At 49.1% G+C, this 19,216-nt stretch overlaps 1 protein-coding gene across 1 annotated transcript in view; it reads left to right on the top strand.

The window, feature by feature from the left end:
• PCSK6 (proprotein convertase subtilisin/kexin type 6) overlaps nt 1-19,216 on the top strand; it is a 78,369-nt gene that overhangs the window by 56,891 nt on the left and 2,262 nt on the right. The window contains exons 14-20 of the mRNA XM_075575296.1: nt 3,549-3,728; nt 4,893-4,995; nt 7,568-7,761; nt 8,410-8,497; nt 15,567-15,670; nt 16,946-17,075; nt 17,909-18,021. Coding sequence (XP_075431411.1) covers nt 3,549-3,728; nt 4,893-4,995; nt 7,568-7,761; nt 8,410-8,497; nt 15,567-15,670; nt 16,946-17,075; nt 17,909-18,021 — 912 coding nt within the window. The remainder of the gene's footprint in view (nt 1-3,548; nt 3,729-4,892; nt 4,996-7,567; nt 7,762-8,409; nt 8,498-15,566; nt 15,671-16,945; nt 17,076-17,908; nt 18,022-19,216) is intronic.

Here is a 19,216-nt window from a genome sequence, read left to right as displayed (position 1 = left end):
ATTCCAGGCATGGAAAGCGTCCTGCCCAGATCATGTTTACACAGCGCAATTTAATAAAGCGCGATGGGATTTTAGGGAAGCTCCTCGCAGACCGAGTGGCGTGTCGCCGGCACCTCTGTCACTCGGCTAACACCGCTGGGGATTTATTTTATCCTCTGGGGTTATAATAAATAATTTGATTCCAAATGCCAGAAAATAGTGTTTGCTGTCAGCAGACAGATGAGCCATTATGCAGAGAGCTGCAGATTTTCACTTACCAACCGCACAGTAATTAACCTGTTACGTGCCGGCATGGGCAAGGCCAATCATTGGTCCCAAAGTACGTGAGTGTGTGTGTGTATGTATGTATGTCTATATATTGTCTTGTTTACAAATGCCTCCATCTCATTTTCATTCTCCAATTTAATTAATTAAAAAGGTTCCCATCCATTGTTATTTATCAGCAAAGGCAGAACGTCTTCCACTTGTATTTCTATTCCATTTATTTCAATCTTCGCAGACTTGACACGTTTGTTGAACTTCCCTTTGGTCTCGCTGAGATTCATACAGAGGCCACTTTCTGATTTGCTTCGGCGAGTTCTCCAATTTGTCGCTGGACGTCTTCCGGACTTGTGGCAAAAATAACAATGTCCTCTGCAAACCGTTGGCGACCTGAAATATTCCCAGTTGATTTTGATTTCTGTTTCTTCCCAATCTAATGTCTTGAACAATTGAAGTGTTGCTGTGAGAAGCTTTGGTGACATGGTGTCTCTGTGCCACACGCCTGCGCTGATCCTCATCTACTTTGTAATCTAACAGTTGATGGGACGTTCTCGGAAATGTTCTTTATAATATTGTGTGCTTCAACACTTTGTCGCCTTAATGCATCTAGGATTTCACTTGACAGAATTCAATGCTTTTTCCTAATATACGAATCCTTGGCGGAGTGGTAAATCGTATTCAATACTTTGGGAAATCGCTTATTGTGCGATTTGGATGTGGTCCATTGTGTTGTATCTAATGCGCCATTCACGCATGTTCGCTAGGCTGTATCTGGTTAGTGAGTATCGTTGTAAAAATCTCGGAAGTGTTTGTAAGTAGATTTATTGGTTTCTAGTTTGTGAGGTCTTTGCCTACTTGTAGCCAAACATATATATGGCATTCCTCCTTGGCTCTGCAATTTTCCTGTTCTTCAGTCGGCATGTTAAGAGTTCTGCAATGAATTGTTCTACTTCCCCCAGCTTTTAAGTACTCAGTCAGTTGTAATTCCATCTTCCCCGGGAGCCTTCCCATTTAAATAGATGTTATTGCTTTTGCCACTTCTGTAAAGATGCACGGTGCATCATTGGTGGTTTCTTCTTGCTTGTCCTCTCCTGGATTATGACCTGTGTTATCGGTGTTCACGTATAATGTTAAGTAGAAGTCCTCACCTCTATGTGCACTGTCCTTTGTTGTTGATCCATAACCTTGTTTGAGTGCAATGATTTGCTTCTTTCCAACCATAAGTCGCTGCTTTGTCGTCTTTACGCTTAAATTATCTTCAGTAGTCTTCCTCCCCAGATCAGATATATTTCCTTACATCCTCGGTGATACGTTTTTCGGGTCGTCTCGCACAGCTCTGCATATCCAATTCTTATTCTTGCATCCTGCGATTGCTTCATTTCTTATCGTTTCCTCATTGTTTTGTCTCCTCAGATATTTTCTCACCCTGTTTTTATTTTTATTTTTTTATTTTTTTATTATTATTATTATTATTTGTGAGCAATTCCACCAGTTTTTCTTTAAAAAAAAAATATTTTTGCGCTTTTAACTACGATCTTCAGAAGTTCTTTCGAATCGCTGCTCTCCCTGCGCGTTTTGAGCCGGCTGAAGCGATTTTTCAGTTCTAGTTGAAATTATGTGCGGTTATTCTTATTTGTTTTTCTTTTTAATCAGTTCTCTGCTTTCCATCTCCGCCGTCGGATATAATCTGCGGTTATCACTTCTTGTGTCAGAACGGTTAAGGACTGTGCTGTCTTCCACCGCGCGTGTCTTGTTGGAATATAATATATTTCCTTCCGGACTCCATTGGAGCCATTCTATGCCCATTTTCTATTTGTATTCTCCTTGAACAATGAGTTCATGATGTAGAAGTTTTCACATTCTGCAAATTCTACCAAACCGTCCCACGTTGGTTCTGACGGATGCTTTGTCTTTCTGCTGGGCACCAATCTTTGAACTCTCCCATAACGATCGTGAGGGGACAATTTCCTTTCCGTTGGGTGATTTCATGGTAGACGCCCCCACCTCATTGTTTGCGTGACTTGACGTTGGGGAGTACTCCTGGATTATTGGAAGCCTGTATCTGTCAACTGACGATTCTGGCTGCTCTTTCTGACGAGCTTTCATACTCTACTACAGTCTGTTGGTTCTCCTTCTGTTAACGATGAAGCCGTCTCCACTGATTCTTCCATTAGCTGTACCTCTGCAATAGAATAGGTTTCTGCTTTAGAGCTCAACAAGGCCTTCATCTTCATCTAAATTCACCATGGTCAACAATATCCTATTTAATCTTCTAGTTAATAATACACATACATTCATTCATACATACATACATGCATACATATGTACGTACGTGCACACACACACACACACGCGTACGTACAAATACACACACTTTGGCATCATAACTTATTCAGCTCAACCCCGTTATAACACAATGCAAGCGTGGCTCCCAATTTTCGTATTCATGAATACTTTACAACACGATTATTGGCATCTTAAATACTTTATTGTACAACGCACACAATTGTACATTAATTTTTAACGCGATCCGCTTATAACGCGATGTGATTATTTGGACCCCAAGCGCAGCGCTATAAGGGGGTTGAGCTGTACTTGTCTTGGATACAGTACATAGAAATACTTCACCCAGCAGCAGGTTTGATGGAGCCCAGCACTGCATGTGTTGTCCGTACACTAATAACCAATGTTTCGTTCGCACTGGGAGAACTCACCGGTATATTTGCACAGAGGGAGTAGGGAGCAGGACCTGCTTTTGTTTTTGTTCTTCATACCGTATAGTGGCCGTTTCCCTGTTTTAGGTCAGTCTATATTTGTATTTGTAACATTTTCTTGTGCCAGCTGCCTCTCTGTTCTCACACTGTGCCGCAAATGCATTAACCACTGACCCCAAAAGATTGTGAATTCCTTGGCTGCTCCCGTCGCACTTTCAGCTTGCAGTTGAGAGGCGATGTGACTGGTACAGCAGCCCGTGCTAGAGTAGGATGGGTGACAGACATCGGTGTGGTCCTTATTGTCCCTGCACTGAATGTGACTGGTACAGCAGCCCGTGCTAGAGTAGGATGGGTGACCGGTGTGGTCCTTATTGTCCCTGCACTGAATGTGACTGGTACAGCAGCCCGTGCTAGAGTAGGATGGGTGACAGACATCGGTGTGGTCCTTATTGTCCCTGCACTGAATGTGACTGGTACAGCAGCCCGTGCTAGAGTAGGATGGGTGACAGACATCGGTGGGGTCCTTATTGTCCCTGCACTGAATGTGACTGATGTTAGAAACTTGTGCTTCAGGGAAACTGAAGGAATGGACCCTAATTATGTATGGAACAACCGAACACCCGTATAATCCGGTGAGCGCTCCCCCGTCGCGGCCCCGAATGCTGGAAATATCAACCCCCGATCTGGAACCTTCCAAAGCGGCACTGTTCCAGAGTCACCTGGAACTCATGGACGAGGAGGAGGAATATTCTGGTAATAATGATCAGTCGTGCATGCAGAGCACTCGCAGGACGGTACAACTGGTTTAGTGTGTGTCCGTGTGTGTGTCCGTGTGTGTGTCCGTCCGTGTCCGTCCGTGTCCGTCCGTGTCCGTCCGTGTCCGTCCGTGTCCGTCCGTGTCCGTCCGTGTCCGTCCGTGTCCGTCCGTGTCCGTCCGTGTCCGTCCGTGTCCGTCCGTGTCCTGCTCTGTACCTGTGAGCTTCCAGGATATAGATACCCAGGGATTACCGACTTTCAGCATGAAATATTTTGGAATCGCTTGGTATCCTTTCGTTAATGTGCTATTGACCAGTCATATCTGATATCTGATATCCCATGAATATGCACCAGAACACATTAGACACATTGCACGCCCATCATACCATGTTTACATAGAAATATGCTTGCGCCGTTTTTTTTTTTGCACTTTGTTCCTTTAACCTTAAGCAGCAAAACGTGAAAAATCCTATTTTTTCAGTAACTCCGTTCCGTAGTATTAGATAATACTGTCTAAAATTTTTTTTTTTTTACTTGTAATGCCATTAGTTATTTTTTTAATGTACTGATCATCCTTTGGTTGCTACAGCACCAATTTAGAAAGTCACTTCCACTGCCTTTTTAAAACCGCTGCTGATGCATCTTTTGTTTAGCTCTGCCCTTTGACAACAAAGTATCACAAACAGACTTGTTGCTGTTTTCCAAAAAGCAGACTATTGCTCAAAGCTGTAACAATAATGTTACACTTGGTAATATAATGTTACATATCGGCTGCAGCACAGTTAGAAGGCGGCCATTTCGTTAGGCACACAATCAGGAGTTTGACAGATTTATAACAGGAGTACCAACCGATTGCCAGCTGAGGTAACAATGTAGACTTATACATAGTCACATACTTTACATATAAAAATAAAAAGGGGGGTGTAGTATTGCTGCGTTACCCTTTTGCTGCTGGCGGTGGATTGCAGCCGTGTCAGTGAAAGGATTGAGCGCCACACGTGGTATCCGCAGTGAGTGGCATTTTCCTGTGTGCTACTGAATTAATTACATGTGGCGTTATTTACGGGTTGTGGATGCCTCGGCTTATTGCAGCATTTCTGTGTGTTTTAAGCTCATCGGCAACTTTGTTTTCGCTTGGAGGTAAATGTTTGTCTTTCCAAGGGCCGTGCGACCTGGAGTGCGGTGACGGAGGGTGTGACGGGCCCAGCGCCGAGCAGTGTCTGAACTGTGTCCACTATAGTCTGGGAAGTGTCAAAACGGGCAGGTAACGTGTTGCATGATACATCCAAACAACCTGTCCTGTTGGCTCCCGCCCAGGAACATGCGTAGTGCAAAACCTCTGCTCTAGTGCAGGCGTGCTCAACTCCAGTCCCAACAGGTCTGGTTTTAAGGATATCCCTGCCTCAAAGACTGAGCCACCTGTGCTGAAGCAGGGATATCCTGCAAACCTGACCTGTTTGTTGCCCTTGAGGACTGGTGTTGAGCACCCCGGGTATAGGGTGATGCTTCACTTGTTCTGGAACGGGAATTAGCAAATCTTTGCATAAACAATGCGCTCGTTTTTAGGTTCCTTTGCCCCCTGTTATTTTGCGACTTACAGTAACAGTTCTGCGCACCTGGGACTGCTTCGCACGTCTCTATTTGTCACAAGTTTTTCGCCTCTGACCTTGGGAGACCGGGCAGTTTTGCATGGAATCTCTCCAGCCGCGGAGGCTGCCTCTCCATGAGATTGCTCTGTAATTACTCAGGAAACCCATTAAGCGCGGGACGGTCGTGTAATGTGTAAAATGCGTGTCGTTCATTTATTAAACCCCCGTCCCCAGTGTTGCTAAATTAAGAAGCGGCCCAGCGAGCGCGTTTAGCCACTTTGAATCTAAAAAGAACTCTTCAGCGCATGAAATGACATTTACACCGAGGAAAAGATGTCTTACACATTCCTAATCATCTCTCCTGTCTGTCCTGGGACACTCCAGGCAGCAGTAATGGAGCCGGCACAGCCCGAATGCAGAGGTTCATGTCCCTGTAATAGACAGTTTGGTTGTTAGAAATGTATACGTTTGCTAGTCACAGGGATCTCTTTATATAAAGTTCTGCCCATTGTTAAAGAAAAGGAGAAACAATTGTATTGTTACAATGATCCTTGGGGGGAAATAAGTAGCACATGTATAATTGTGTGTTACCCGTGTGTTCACAATCTTTCTGCGGTGACAATGTGAGAGGCCCGTCCTCGCGCTCTGTAACATGCCCCCCGCCCTGTCCCTTGTGATTCAGGTGTGTGAGTGCCTGTCCTGTAACATGCCCCCGCCCTGTCCCTTGTGATTCAGGTGTGTGAGTGCCTGTCCTGTAACATGCCCCCCGCCCTGTCCCTTGTGATTCAGGTGTGTGAGTGGCTGTCCTGTAACATGCCCCCCGCCCTGTCCCTTGTGATTCAGGTGTGTGAGTGCCTGTCCTGTAACATGCCCCCCCCGCCCTGTCCCTTGTGATTCAGGTGTGTGAGTGGCTGTCCTGTAACATGCCCCCGCCCTGTCCCTTGTGATTCAGGTGTGTGAGTGCCTGTCCTGTAACATGCCCCCCGCCCTGTCCCTTGTGATTCAGGTGTGTGAGTGGCTGTCCTGTAACATGCCCCCCCCGCCCTGTCCCTTGTGATTCAGGTGTGTGAGTGCCTGTCCTGTAACATGCCCCCCGCCCTGTCCCTTGTGATTCAGGTGTGTGAGTGGCTGTCCTGTAACATGCCCCCCGCCCTGTCCCTTGTGATTCAGGTGTGTGAGTGCCTGTCCTGTAACATGCCCCCCGCCCTGTCCCTTGTGATTCAGGTGTGTGAGTGCCTGTCCTGTAACATGCCCCCCGCCCTGTCCCTTGTGATTCAGGTGTATGAGTGCCTGTCCTGTAACATGCCCCCCGCCCTGTCCCTTGTGATTCAGGTGTGTGAGTGCCTGTCCTGTAACATGCCCCCCGCCCTGTGCCTTGTGATTCAGGTGTGTGAGTGGCTGTCCTGTAACATGCCCCCCGCCCTGTCCCTTGTGATTCAGGTGTGTGAGTGCCTGTCCTGTAACATGCCCCCCGCCCTGTCCCTTGTGATTCAGGTGTGTGAGTGCCTGTCCTGTAACATGCCCCCGCCCTGTCCCTTGTGATTCAGGTGTGTGAGTGCCTGTCCTGTAACATGCCCCCCGCCCTGTCCCTTGTGATTCAGGTGTGTGAGTGGCTGTCCTGTAACATGCCCCCCGCCCTGTCCCTTGTGATTCAGGTGTGTGAGTGCCTGTCCTGTAACATGCCCCCGCCCTGTCCCTTGTGATTCAGGTGTGTGAGTGCCTGTCCTGTAACATGCCCCCCGCCCTGTCCCTTGTGATTCAGGTGTGTGAGTGCCTGTCCTGTAACATGCCCCCGCCCTGTCCCTTGTGATTCAGGTGTGTGAGTGCCTGTCCTGTAACATGCCCCCCGCCCTGTCCCTTGTGATTCAGGTGTGTGAGTGGCTGTCCTGTAACATGCCCCCCGCCCTGTCCCTTGTGATTCAGGTGTGTGAGTGCCTGTCCTGTAACATGCCCCCCGCCCTGTCCCTTGTGATTCAGGTGTGTGAGTGCCTGTCCTGTAACATGCCCCCCGCCCTGTCCCTTGTGATTCAGGTGTGTGAGTGCCTGTCCTGTAACATGCCCCCCGCCCTGTCCCTTGTGATTCAGGTGTGTGAGTGCCTGTCCTGTAACATGCCCCCCGCCCTGTCCCTTGTGATTCAGGTGTGTGAGTGGCTGTCCTGTAACATGCCCCCCGCCCTGTCCCTTGTGATTCAGGTGTGTGAGTGGCTGTCCTGTAACATGCCCCCCGCCCTGTCCCTTGTGATTCAGGTGTGTGAGTGGCTGTCCCGCAGGGTTCCTGGGGGACGCGGCAGCCAGGAGATGCAGACGGTGTCACAGAGGATGCGACACGTGCTTTGGGCGTGGTCACAACCAGTGCAACTCCTGTAAGCGCGGCTTCTACCTCCAGCCCGAGAGCAGCTCCTGCGGCGCCACCTGCCCCGCTGGCAGTTATGCAGATGAAGGTAAGGGATGCCAGATCTGGAATATAATTGGCGATGACGGAAAGGGGCGTGCGATTGGCTGGTTTGGTCGGTGATTTCCCAGGTCACGGTCGGCTGCCTGTGTTGGTGCTTTTACAAGTACTCATTAGTTATTTCACCTTCTGTGTTTGGGGGTCTCTACCCCTGTTACTTCACCAGGAGAGACGAAACCTTTTAGCATGACCCATAATTCCATCATTCAGAATGCTGCACTGTAGTGCCGTGTTTCCAGCATGAAATGGGAGACGCGGGGAGGCGCAGGGAGGGGAGGCGCAGGGAGGGGAGGCGCAGGGAGGGGAGGGGAGGGGAGGCGCAGGGAGGGGAGACGCAGGGAGGGGAGGCGCGGGGAGGGGAGGCGCAGGGAGGTGAGGGGAGGGGAGGCGCAGGGAGGTATCCATGCCACGTAGGCTTTGTAACTGCAGCTTATTGAGCGACAGGGCTGCAAGTGGGCGTTGCAACAGACACATCGGTCACGGTACGATGTAACGAAATGGAAAATGTTTCCAGCAAAGATTACAGGGAAAGATGGGACTCGAGGCTTCTGGGCATTGGTTCCGTGTAACGCTTAGGATCTATTTTTTTCTGCCAGTGTCCCAACATAACAACAGTTTGACCTGTGTCCTCTTACAGGTCCAAAGCGATGCCTCAAGTGCCACCAGAACTGCAAAAAGTGCATTGGTTATCCGGCTAAATGTACGGTCTGCAGAGATGGGCTCAGGTGAGTCTCACAGTTACTTTGTAACCTTCGTCACATACAGTACAGGGAGGATAGCATCAATGTGCGCACACGTCGGGCACGCGATAATATCGCCTCCAACTATCCTCCGCTATGCAAATATCAAATACTATGAAATACTTTCTCTTATGCAAGAAATCAAGACAAATCTCATCTCTTTCATATAGGATTATTCCCGTGATAAATCCCATTCGTGCACAGCTTTGTACTCACGCGATGCGCGGCTTTGTACCCACGCGATGCGCGGCTTTGTAGCCACGCGATGCGCGGCTTTGTAGCCACGCGATGCGCGGCTTTGTACCCACGCGATGCGCGGCTTTGTACCCACGCGATGCGCGGCTTTGTACCCACGCGATGCGGGGCTTTGTAGCCACGCGATGCGGGGCTTTGTAGCCACGCGATGCGGGGCTTTGTAGCCACGCGATGCGGGGCTTTGTAGCCACGCGATGCGGGGCTTTGTAGCCACGCGATGCGGGGCTTTGTAGCCACGCGATGCGGGGCTTTGTAGCCACGCGATGCGCGGCTTTGTAGCCACGCGATGCGCGGCTTCCCCTGAAATACGGTTTCCAAATATCCTAGTATAATGAGACTTGAGTTTAGACCTACTGAAACATTTATTAATAACGCTTCTTCTGACAATGTATGCAGTGCTGTACATAATGTTTCGGCAGCATAAATCCATTCCTGCCCTGAAGAACTTACAATCTAATGTTGCTGCCTGAGGCACAGGGAGCAGAAGAAAAGGTGGGGGAGCACAATGTAAGGAGGATGTAGTATCTTTCACTGACGGTCAATGCGGTGTTTTAGACTCTATTGATCCCTCATAGAAAGAAAAACTCCTTGAATAGGGAGTTTATGTATTGTATGTAATCACAGGGTGTAGATGGAATAATAAATAAACTTACACGGCCTTGTGTAAGTTGTATCCCATCAAGGTTTCTTTGACTTCTTTCCGCGTCTTGCTTCTGAGTGGTAGTACTGCTTTCTTACTGGTCCTCTTTTCTCCTTTGGGTCGGTGGATTCTTGACTGTAATTCGCCTCTCGTGCGGATGTAAGTGTAAACAAAAAAGGCAATTAGGCGCATACATACATAAGTTTGCTGCGGTATGGGGGTGGAACAATATGATATTGCAAGTATCAAATATTGATGGATAATAACCCACTCACAAGGCCTAATGTGAGCGATCTCATATAGCTGTATCTTTGTAAACACCAATGCAATAAACAGATCCTTGGGTGGATAACATATAGCCAAAGACCCAGGCTCAAATGCTCAAACCTGGTGAGAGAGGGATAGAGGGATATACCAAAATACTCACACGGGCCAGTGTGAGCACACACTCATAAAGGTATCTTTGTTACTCCAACGGCAATGATGGTAGGTAGACACCTAAGGTCTACACACAATCTCAAGTGGACTCAGGGACACTGAACACTTATGGGAGGTGAAATCTTTATTTTAACTATCATAGAATAAACAATACACTTTAAAACAGTATGGGGGTAGGAAATATATAAAAACAAAAGAAGCCACTGATGCTTCTTGAAAAGGGAGAATAAAACAGCAAAGGGAATAGTGGGTGATATGTGGGTACAAAGTCTCTTTTCTCCGCGTCCGGATGAAGAGAGTCTCCACGGCACCTCCGTTCCCTCACTGAGTGCTGCACAGTTCCAAAATCATTGCCGTTGGAGTAACAAAGATACCTTTATGAGTGTGTGCTCACACTGGCCCGTGTGAGTATTTTGGTATATCCCTCTATCCCTCTCTCACCAGGTTTGAGCATTTGAGCCTGGGTCTTTGGCTATATGTTATCCACCCAAGGATCTGTTTATTGCATTGGTGTTTACAAAGATACAGCTATATGAGATCGCTCACATTAGGCCTTGTGAGTGGGTTATTATCCATCAATATTTGATACTTGCAATATCATATTGTTCCACCCCCATACCGCAGCAAACTTATGTATGTATGCGCCTAATTGCCTTTTTTGTTTACACTTACATCCGCACGAGAGGCGAATTACAGTCAAGAATCCACCGACCCAAAGGAGAAAAGAGGACCAGTAAGAAAGCAGTACTACCACTCAGAAGCAAGACGCGGAAAGAAGTCAAAGAAACCTTGATGGGATACAACTTACACAAGGCCGTGTAAGTTTATTTATTATTCCATCTACACCCTGTGATTACATACAATACATAAACTCCCTATTCAAGGAGTTTTTCTTTCTATGAGGGATCAATAGAGTCTAAAACACCGCATTGACCGTCAGTGAAAGATACTACATCCTCCTCACATTGTGCTCCCCCACCTTTTCTTCTGTTCCATTTATACCAAGGGTCCAGGATAGACCCTAGTGGGGTATTTTGAGTCACACGAGGACTTTCCAAGAGAACTCCAATTAAGGTTGTATTACCCCCTTTTCAATCTTTTAATACGCATCCATTAATCACGTGACGGTTAGAGCAAGCGCCCGAGTAAAACAATACAACTGAGGCACAGGGAGACATGGAGTGCCTTCCCCAAGGTTAAAGGAAGCTAAATGGGATCTGAAGCAGGTTTGCCCACTACTAACATTAAGCTACCTCTCTCCCCCCCCCCCCCCCCCCCCCCAGAAGACTCGCGAGACCCAGGGTTTGTGAGAACACCGCATAGTGTAAGGCCCCGCTCACACAGCGCGCTACATTACGTGCGCGCGTTCGTGATAGACTCCTGGCGGCCAATGGTAGTGTTCAGTATTGAAACCACCATTGGTTGCAAAGTGCGGCGTCGACGCTGCTGCATTCGCGAGAGTCTCTTCAATCTGTGATCTCCGGCTGCAGCAGCGCGACGTCAGTTTCAGCAGCCAATCAATGCCCAGACGTTTATATTGATTGGCTGCTGAAATTGACCAGAGACTGGGCAGTTCTGGGCAGAGAACGAACACACACACCACACATTACACCCCCCCCCCCCCGCCCGATGTCGCCTTGTCGGGTCATTCCGTCTGCTGAGCATGATCACACATCGCCCAGCAGACGGAGGTGCGCTCACGCGGACGCACGCAGCGTCGGGAAGCCCCCTGTGTGAACGCGGCCTAAGGAAGTATTATCAGAGAAGCTAGGGAGAAGAGGAGGACCAGAGATGAAAACAACCCTATAAACCTATAAATAACACGGGAACAGTGAAGCAGCACGTGATACCACGTATCTGACACGTGCTCGCCCACTTCTGCTGCTCTGGGTTTCTGATAGTTCCCTTCTTTCTTCTGACGGCGCCAGCGCCCAAACTCCACCGTGACGGGAGTTCTGTGAATATAATACAGGTTAGAGAGAATTCCACGATGGAAACAACGGAGGAGAGAGGAGGGGGCTGAACCCCAATATAAAAATAAAAATCCTTTAATCCGTGACGGACATCATGGTGCGGGATGGGTAAAAAAGCTCCTACGCGTTTCGGGCCGTCGCCCGTTGTCAAAGAGAACACGGTCTGGGTGTTTCATACTCCTTATTGTTGTCTCTCTCCAGGGGGACGTTGATTACTGTGTATTAGGGGGTCAGATATTTATCACTGACCCACGCCTTTACAACACAGGTCCCCCACATGTAGGAGTTTATTATAGAGACATGGATTAATCTATTAAGGGAGTGGTGTTATTAGGTCCACTCTTTCACCTGGCATATTATTCAAGACCTCATTGTATATACAGCTGAGCTTTGGATTTGTGGAACTTTGCATCCTATAATACAGGTTATTTGGGCTGTGAAGCCCCAGGGAACTTATCCAGTAAATTATTAACCGTATTTTCATCAAGATTTATCGTTATCCCACCGCATACTCCGGCTTCTCTGCCGCTCGGAGCCAGGCGTTTTCTAAGTTTGGTTCTGTTTTCTTATCTTCACGCAAACCCTCTGCGGAGATTCTGCAGGTCTTGGGATACTGGCTGTGGAAGGCTTGCCTGGGTATATGGGCTTGCCTGGGTATATGGGCTTGCCTGGGTATATGGGCTTGCCTGGGTATATGGGCTTGCCTGGGTATATGGGCTTGCCTGGGTATATGGGCTTGCCTGGGTATATGGGCTTGCCTGGGTATATGGGCTTGCCTGGGTATATGGGCTTGCCTGGGTATATGGGCTTGCCTGGGTATATGGGCTTGCCTCTGTATATGGGCTTGCCTGGGTATATGGGCTTGCCTGGGTATATGGGCTTGCCTGGGTATATGGGCTTGCCTGGGTATATGGGCTTGCCTCTGTATATGGGCTTGCCTGGGTACATGGGCTTGCCTGGGTACATGGGCTTGCCTGGGTACATGGGCTTGCCTGGGTACATGGGCTTGCCTGGGTACATGGGCTTGCCTGGGTACATGGGCTTGCCTGGGTACATGGGCTTGCCTGGGTACATGGGCTTGCCTGGGTACATGGGCTTGCCTGGGTACATGGGCTTGCCTGGGTATATGTGCCACGGGTGTCTCGTCTCGTTGAGCAATTTGGGGTAAATATTTACGGTCCGAATGTGTAAAGTAGCAAAGTGATCGTTGGGGAAAGCTGGGTTTATTTACCACACCGTTCTACTTTGTGAGTTGTGTGCAGGTGTTTGGTTGTAGGTTTGTGTACTGCATATTGTGTGATTTGCTGCTCTGCAGTTCACAGCTAAGCTTTCTTATCTTTATTTAGTTAAATCAGTTTAAGCCTTGATAATGACATGTTGGACATGGTGTTACATGGCTCTCGTGTCTAAATGTGCTAAATATTCTACCCAAGTAGTCTGTTTTTCCTTCTGTAACGACTTGATGATGTGCACATTTGGCCAAATTAAGGGTGTATGTATCAAGGCAAAAGGGGGGCCCTTCTGGAGGGAAACAATCACCCCAGATTTATTAAAGAAAAAAAAAGATAGAATTGCTAACATGGAGCATACGGTCTGCACCTGTTACACTGAGAAGGAGCAGATATCGGCTGATACTGATTCCCGAAGTGAGATCTGTTCTGGTATCAGGCCAGTTTGCCTTCCAGTTGCCATCAGACTGTAAGCTCTTCACGGAATAGGATGAGGACGGAGCTCCGTAGGGTAGGCATGAAAGGTGCTGGCGGATTTTATTCTAGCTTTTCCTTGGTCTTTAGGTGAGGTTAGAAGTTCAGTCCCATGTCAAATAATCATCCACAGCCAAGAACACCTGGTAATTAATTAGGTGATTTTAGATGCAGAAAAACACATTAACGATGCTGTCTTCTGACTATCTTCCAACAGGGCGCCAGCTGCATCGGGCAGGAGTGACGCTGCCTGCCAGTCACCCGTTAATTCCATTTATTTTGTAATTGCTAAATCCCCCGCCTTGATCTTTCAATCACCTTTCACCATCAGAAGCCCGGTGAGATTGAGACCTGCCCAGATGTTGGGTAAAGTACCAATAAATCATTGGTGATTCTGGTTGAAGGTGTTCTTTCCCCCCCCCCCCATCCCAAATTGAACAAGGTCATGTCTTTGGGGCACAGACTTTGCTGTTTCAAAAGACGAGACGCACTCTTATTTTAAAAAAAAATGAAAGCCGTGTGCAAATATTCTTACGGAGTAAATAAGTGAGGGATTATTTTGAAAGTTGGTGTGTTGGACTCCCCTTTGGGTCAGCATGCACAGTATGGAGGTGGACCCACAAACACTACAGCCAGATTATTCTTTATTAACCCCTTTGGGCCCACAGTGGCATATTTCTTTGTGTAGAGTTGATCTGGATCTCTGCAAGACATAGCGTCCCAGTATATTGAATCTTAAGTGAGAGACTTTGTAGCTCTGAGTAATATTTGTATCCACTCCCTGGACACTAGAAGTGTGGTCCCTGCCCTGGGGAGCTTCTCTATACTACGGACATACTGACGGTCAGTTAGTGAAGAGTTGCAGCAGCTGTTTTGGTCTTGGATAAAACTTTTCGCCTAACATTAGTTGGGTAAATGAGAATTGGTGAGACACCTCAGTGAGGGTAATGCGGGTCACCAATAAAAGGGATGTCAAGACGTGGTCCTCACTGACCTCCTGTGGGACGTGTAAAGAACATGTTGCCGCCTGGTCTTGTCACCGCCTCTGGTTCCCCTTGAGATGGTTTTTTTTTTGGTTGGATGTGATATTCTGCCAGAATTCGCTGACCTGCTCTCTTGACTTGGAGGCCCTTCAAGTCATGAGTCAAGCCCCAAGGCCGTCGGTGACCGTGTCGAAACGACTTGAGTCACTCCTGTGAGTTTTCAAAGACTGACAAGGAACATGGTTTAGAAGCCTCATCGGAGAACAGGTTGAGATTTATTTAAGGATCCCTGCACACACTACTAAGCAGCTCTTGTATGCAGAACAAGGCCATGAAGTTTAGATGACCCCTGTTCCATGTATGAACATTTTAACACTGCCACCCCTCACTGTATCGCCACTCGGGGACATCCATGCAATGAAGATTCCATTACAATGGGACTGGCCAACTCCAGTCCTGAAGGACCATCAACATGTCGGGCTGAGCCACTGATTGACCCACCTGTGCTGAAGCAGGGATATACGTTCAATCTGACCTGTTGGTAGCCCTTGAGGACTAGAGTCGGCCACCCTTACATTACAATATCTACCAAATTATAACCATCGTGGGCAGAGCTGTGGCGTTCGATCCACTAAAGTCTTCTCACCTGAAGTGGATGACTCTTCTTACCACTCTATCTATTTCATTAGGAATGTGAGTCAAATATCAAGCACGACCTTATCGGAGATCCGTGCAGGTAACGGCACTGATAGGTGCACAGCAAACTCCAAGGGGTCTCTGCAAACCTGTGGGGTCTCATCAAGGTGCCATAAATTACATGTGTGCGTCCAGGGGCGCCATATTTAGGAAGTTTCTAATGAAATGTACATTCTTTCTCTGCGTTCTCATTTGATTTATATCTCGACAAACTGAATCCATGTGTCTTGTGTTTGGCCCCCTTAAATGATTGTGTTATACATGCGCTTGTAGGGTGGTTGTTTTTTCCCGCACAAGAGGCAGGGATCTGGTGAAGATCCAGGTGGCCGTTGGTGAAAGATCTTCTAAGAGTCGCCTTTTTCTCAGCCTTTCAGGGTCCTCGTGTGTTCCAGAGTGTGAGCCGGGAACCTTCTACAGCGCAGTGTTAATGAAATGTGACCGGTGCCACTCGACATGCCAAGCTTGTGTGGGTAAGGCGTCCTTTTTTTCGGGGGTCAATCACCTGTGTGTGATGTGCCTTCAGTTCCGTGTCGTCAGTCCCCAGTATCCAGACGGAGTCTGACGCAGACGGTTCTTTGCTCTGCCCTGCGTTATAATAGATAATCCCAAACAATAACCTTGTCCGTAGAATTATTCAACTTCAGCAAGTCCACACATCTGGCCGTGAAGGGGTTTAGATTTGTATTTGACACATGCTACACACATGTTTCCCAGGTGTGTCTATAAAGTGCCTAGAATGTTATAAAATGAAACATGATCAAAGTTTACGAGCTTGTCGGACTCCTCGGGGCTTCAACAAATGTCTGGAATCCTTTGCAGACATCGCTTCATTGTTGCACAAGGGGCCTGCGGAGATTGTACAGACCTTCTCCAGAGTAATCCAATGATGTAAACTTGAATTGGAGAATGAAGTGATCAGTCGGGAGCTGCGGGAATTGCTCCTTACAGGAGGCTGGTGGATTAACCTGGCAAATTGTCCATGCAGTAAATAAATATTTTGCTCTCTTTGAGTCTTCCCACTCCCCCCCCCTCCCCAAACCTCCCGCCCTCCCCCCACTCCCCGCCCTCCCCCCACTCCCCCCACTCCCCGCCCTCCCCCCACTCCCCGCCCTCCCCCCACTCCCCGCCCTCCCCCCCACTCCCCGCCCTCCCCCCCACTCGAGTGCAGGGACTCTCGTCTACTCTGAGCTTGGGGCTTTACCACACACAGTTTGGGAAGTGTCTGGGTGGCCTCTCCTAGCTGTGACGTGATGTAGTCACGGGGAAGCAGGGAGGTGTCTCTGGATTTTACTGCAGGGTGACAGCGTGACTGCAACTTCTACATATTTATATTCGAACCGCACAGACTCCTTTAGCAACAAGCGAATCGTTGATTTCTAGTGGACTGTGTGTACGCACAAATAATTGCTTTGGCACGGCCTTGCTAAATACACTGACATCACATGTGCAGACAGATGTGCGTCATTAGCACATTGCAACCTTTCAGCTAAGAATCCGCACGTGCGGAGATTAGGCCTCGTTAATAAACTGCTTGGTGATCATTCAGAACCGTGACTTTCTCCCGGGGCCAGGGAATCGGCACACCGGCACCGGCACTTCCTTGAAATAGGAACCTGCCGGAGAATATTGCATTGAAGTGCGCAACCACGAAGCAGATGTGTACGCGCGTAAATATGGGTGTTTGTTTTCCTGCGCGTTTTAATGGCGCCTGGGGTTGGCCAACTCGTGTCTCTTCTGTCTCGCAGGGTCTGGGAAGGAGGAGTGCACGCAGTGTACCAAAGATTTTTACCTGCACGAGTGGCGGTGCGTCCCTGCGTGCAGCGCCGGCTTTTATTCGGAAGAGGTGCCTGGGGTGCATCACAAGGTGTGCCGAAGGTATGTCGCCCCAACGCGCTTCACCTGCTGTCGGCTCCTTGAGAAACTCCGTCGGGGTGTAAGCACTCGCTCGTGTAGCCAACGCGGCACAGAGGGACATTTGGCTCAGGGAATGGGAGATGCCTGTTCTCGTCTTTGAAGAGGATGGTGGGGGAGGGAGGTGACCGTCACTGACATTGTACTCACAACTTTACACAGGGATCGTATGATCTACACACCACGAACAGTTACAAAGTGTCCGTGCCCAGGACATATTTCCGACCCCTGTCCTATCGCACGGACGTGCTGATAATTACTGGTCAGAAGTCCAGTACACAGCTGTAGAACAGAGGGGCTCAACTCCACTCTTCAAGCCCCCTCAACAGGTCAGGATATCGCAGCTTCAGCACAGGGGTCTCCGTCGCAGACAGCCTCTGATTGAGCCACCTGTGCTGAAGCAGGGACCGATTGAGCCAACTGTGTTGAAGCTGGGATATCCTGAAAACCTGTCCTGTTGAGGTTCTTGAGGACTGAAGTTGAGCACCCCTGCTGTAGAAGGCATAGCAGGGGTCCTGGATATAACTGGATTTGTTTATTCGGCGCGCTCTGCGCAGAGATGTGAGGTTCAGTACCTCACGCAGCGCGTTTTAATTAGTTGGATAGGTAACGATGAGAATTGTAAGGTTTAAAGCTCCTATACTAACTATAATTGCTCATGTTGGCCCATATAGAGGGGGTCACAACAAGCGAAAGATCCCGACGCCTCAGCCGACGCGCTTGGCGTTTAACTTCGCAGCCGTCTCGCCGTCGCCTCCAGCGCTTCGGACATTGAGATCTTGTTGCCGTTTTTTCAGGTGTGAAGGAAACTGCCTGAGCTGCGAGGGCTCCGGGAGGAACTGCGTGCGGTGCCGGGAGGGCCACAGCCTGCTCAGCGGGTCCTGCGTCGCTAACCACACCTGTACCAATGGTGAGTTCCAGTGGATAACCACAGGGTGCACCCCCCTCTGTTTATAGGCATACAGCACTGAAGGGGTTAAAACCGGGATTATTCTGAAATCTCGTCCGTCCCGTTATTTCCCCCGTTATTTCCCCCGTTATTTCCCCCGTTATTTCCCCCGTTACTGAGTTGTATGCAAGAATTGGAAGCTCCGGAAATACAATTCCTAGATTGGGGATCCCTAGGGGTAACACACGAGGTGTTGGGGATCCCTGTGGGTAACACACGAGGTGTTGGGGATCCCTGGGGGTAACACACGAGGTGTTGGGGATCCCTGTGGGTAACACACGAGGTGTTGGGGATCCCTGGGGGTAACACACGAGGTGTTATGGATCCCTGGGGGTAACACATGAGGTGTTGGGGATCCCTGGGGGTAACACATGAGGTGTTGGGGATCCCTAGGGGTAACACACGAGGTGTTGGGGATCCCTGTGGGTAACACACGAGGTGTTGGGGATCCCTGGGGGTAACACACGAGGTGTTATGGATCCCTGGGGGTAACACATGAGGTGTTGGGGATCCCTGGGGGTAACACATGAGGTGTTGGGGATCCCTGGGGGTAACACACGAGGTGTTGGGGATCCCTGGGGGTAACACACGAGGTGTTGGGGATCCCTGGGGGTAACACATGAGGTGTTGGGGATCCCTGGGGGTAACACACGAGGTGTTGGGGATCCCTGGGGGTAACACACGAGGTGTTGGGGATTCCTGGGGGTAACACACGAGGTGTTGGGGATCCCTGGGGGTAACACCCGAGGTGTTGGGGATCCCTGGGGGTAACACATGAGGTGTTGGGGATCCCTGGGGGTAACACATGAGGTGTTGGGGATCCCTAGGGGTAACACACGAGGTGTTGGGGATCCCTGTGGGTAACACACGAGGTGTTGGGGATCCCTGGGGGTAACACACGAGGTGTTATGGATCCCTGGGGGTAACACATGAGGTGTTGGGGATCCCTGGGGGTAACACATGAGGTGTTGGGGATCCCTGGGGGTAACACACGAGGTGTTGGGGATCCCTGGGGGTAACACACGAGGTGTTGGGGATCCCTGGGGGTAACACACGAGGTGTTGGGGATCCCTGGGGGTAACACACGAGGTGTTGGGGATCCCTGGGGGTAACACACGAGGTGTTGGGGATTCCTGGGGGTAACACACGAGGTGTT

Source organism: Ascaphus truei, chromosome 18, assembly GCF_040206685.1.
Source record: "Ascaphus truei isolate aAscTru1 chromosome 18, aAscTru1.hap1, whole genome shotgun sequence".
NCBI classification, from domain to species: domain Eukaryota; kingdom Metazoa; phylum Chordata; class Amphibia; order Anura; family Ascaphidae; genus Ascaphus; species Ascaphus truei.
This window is presented reverse-complemented; position numbering and strand designations above follow the sequence as displayed.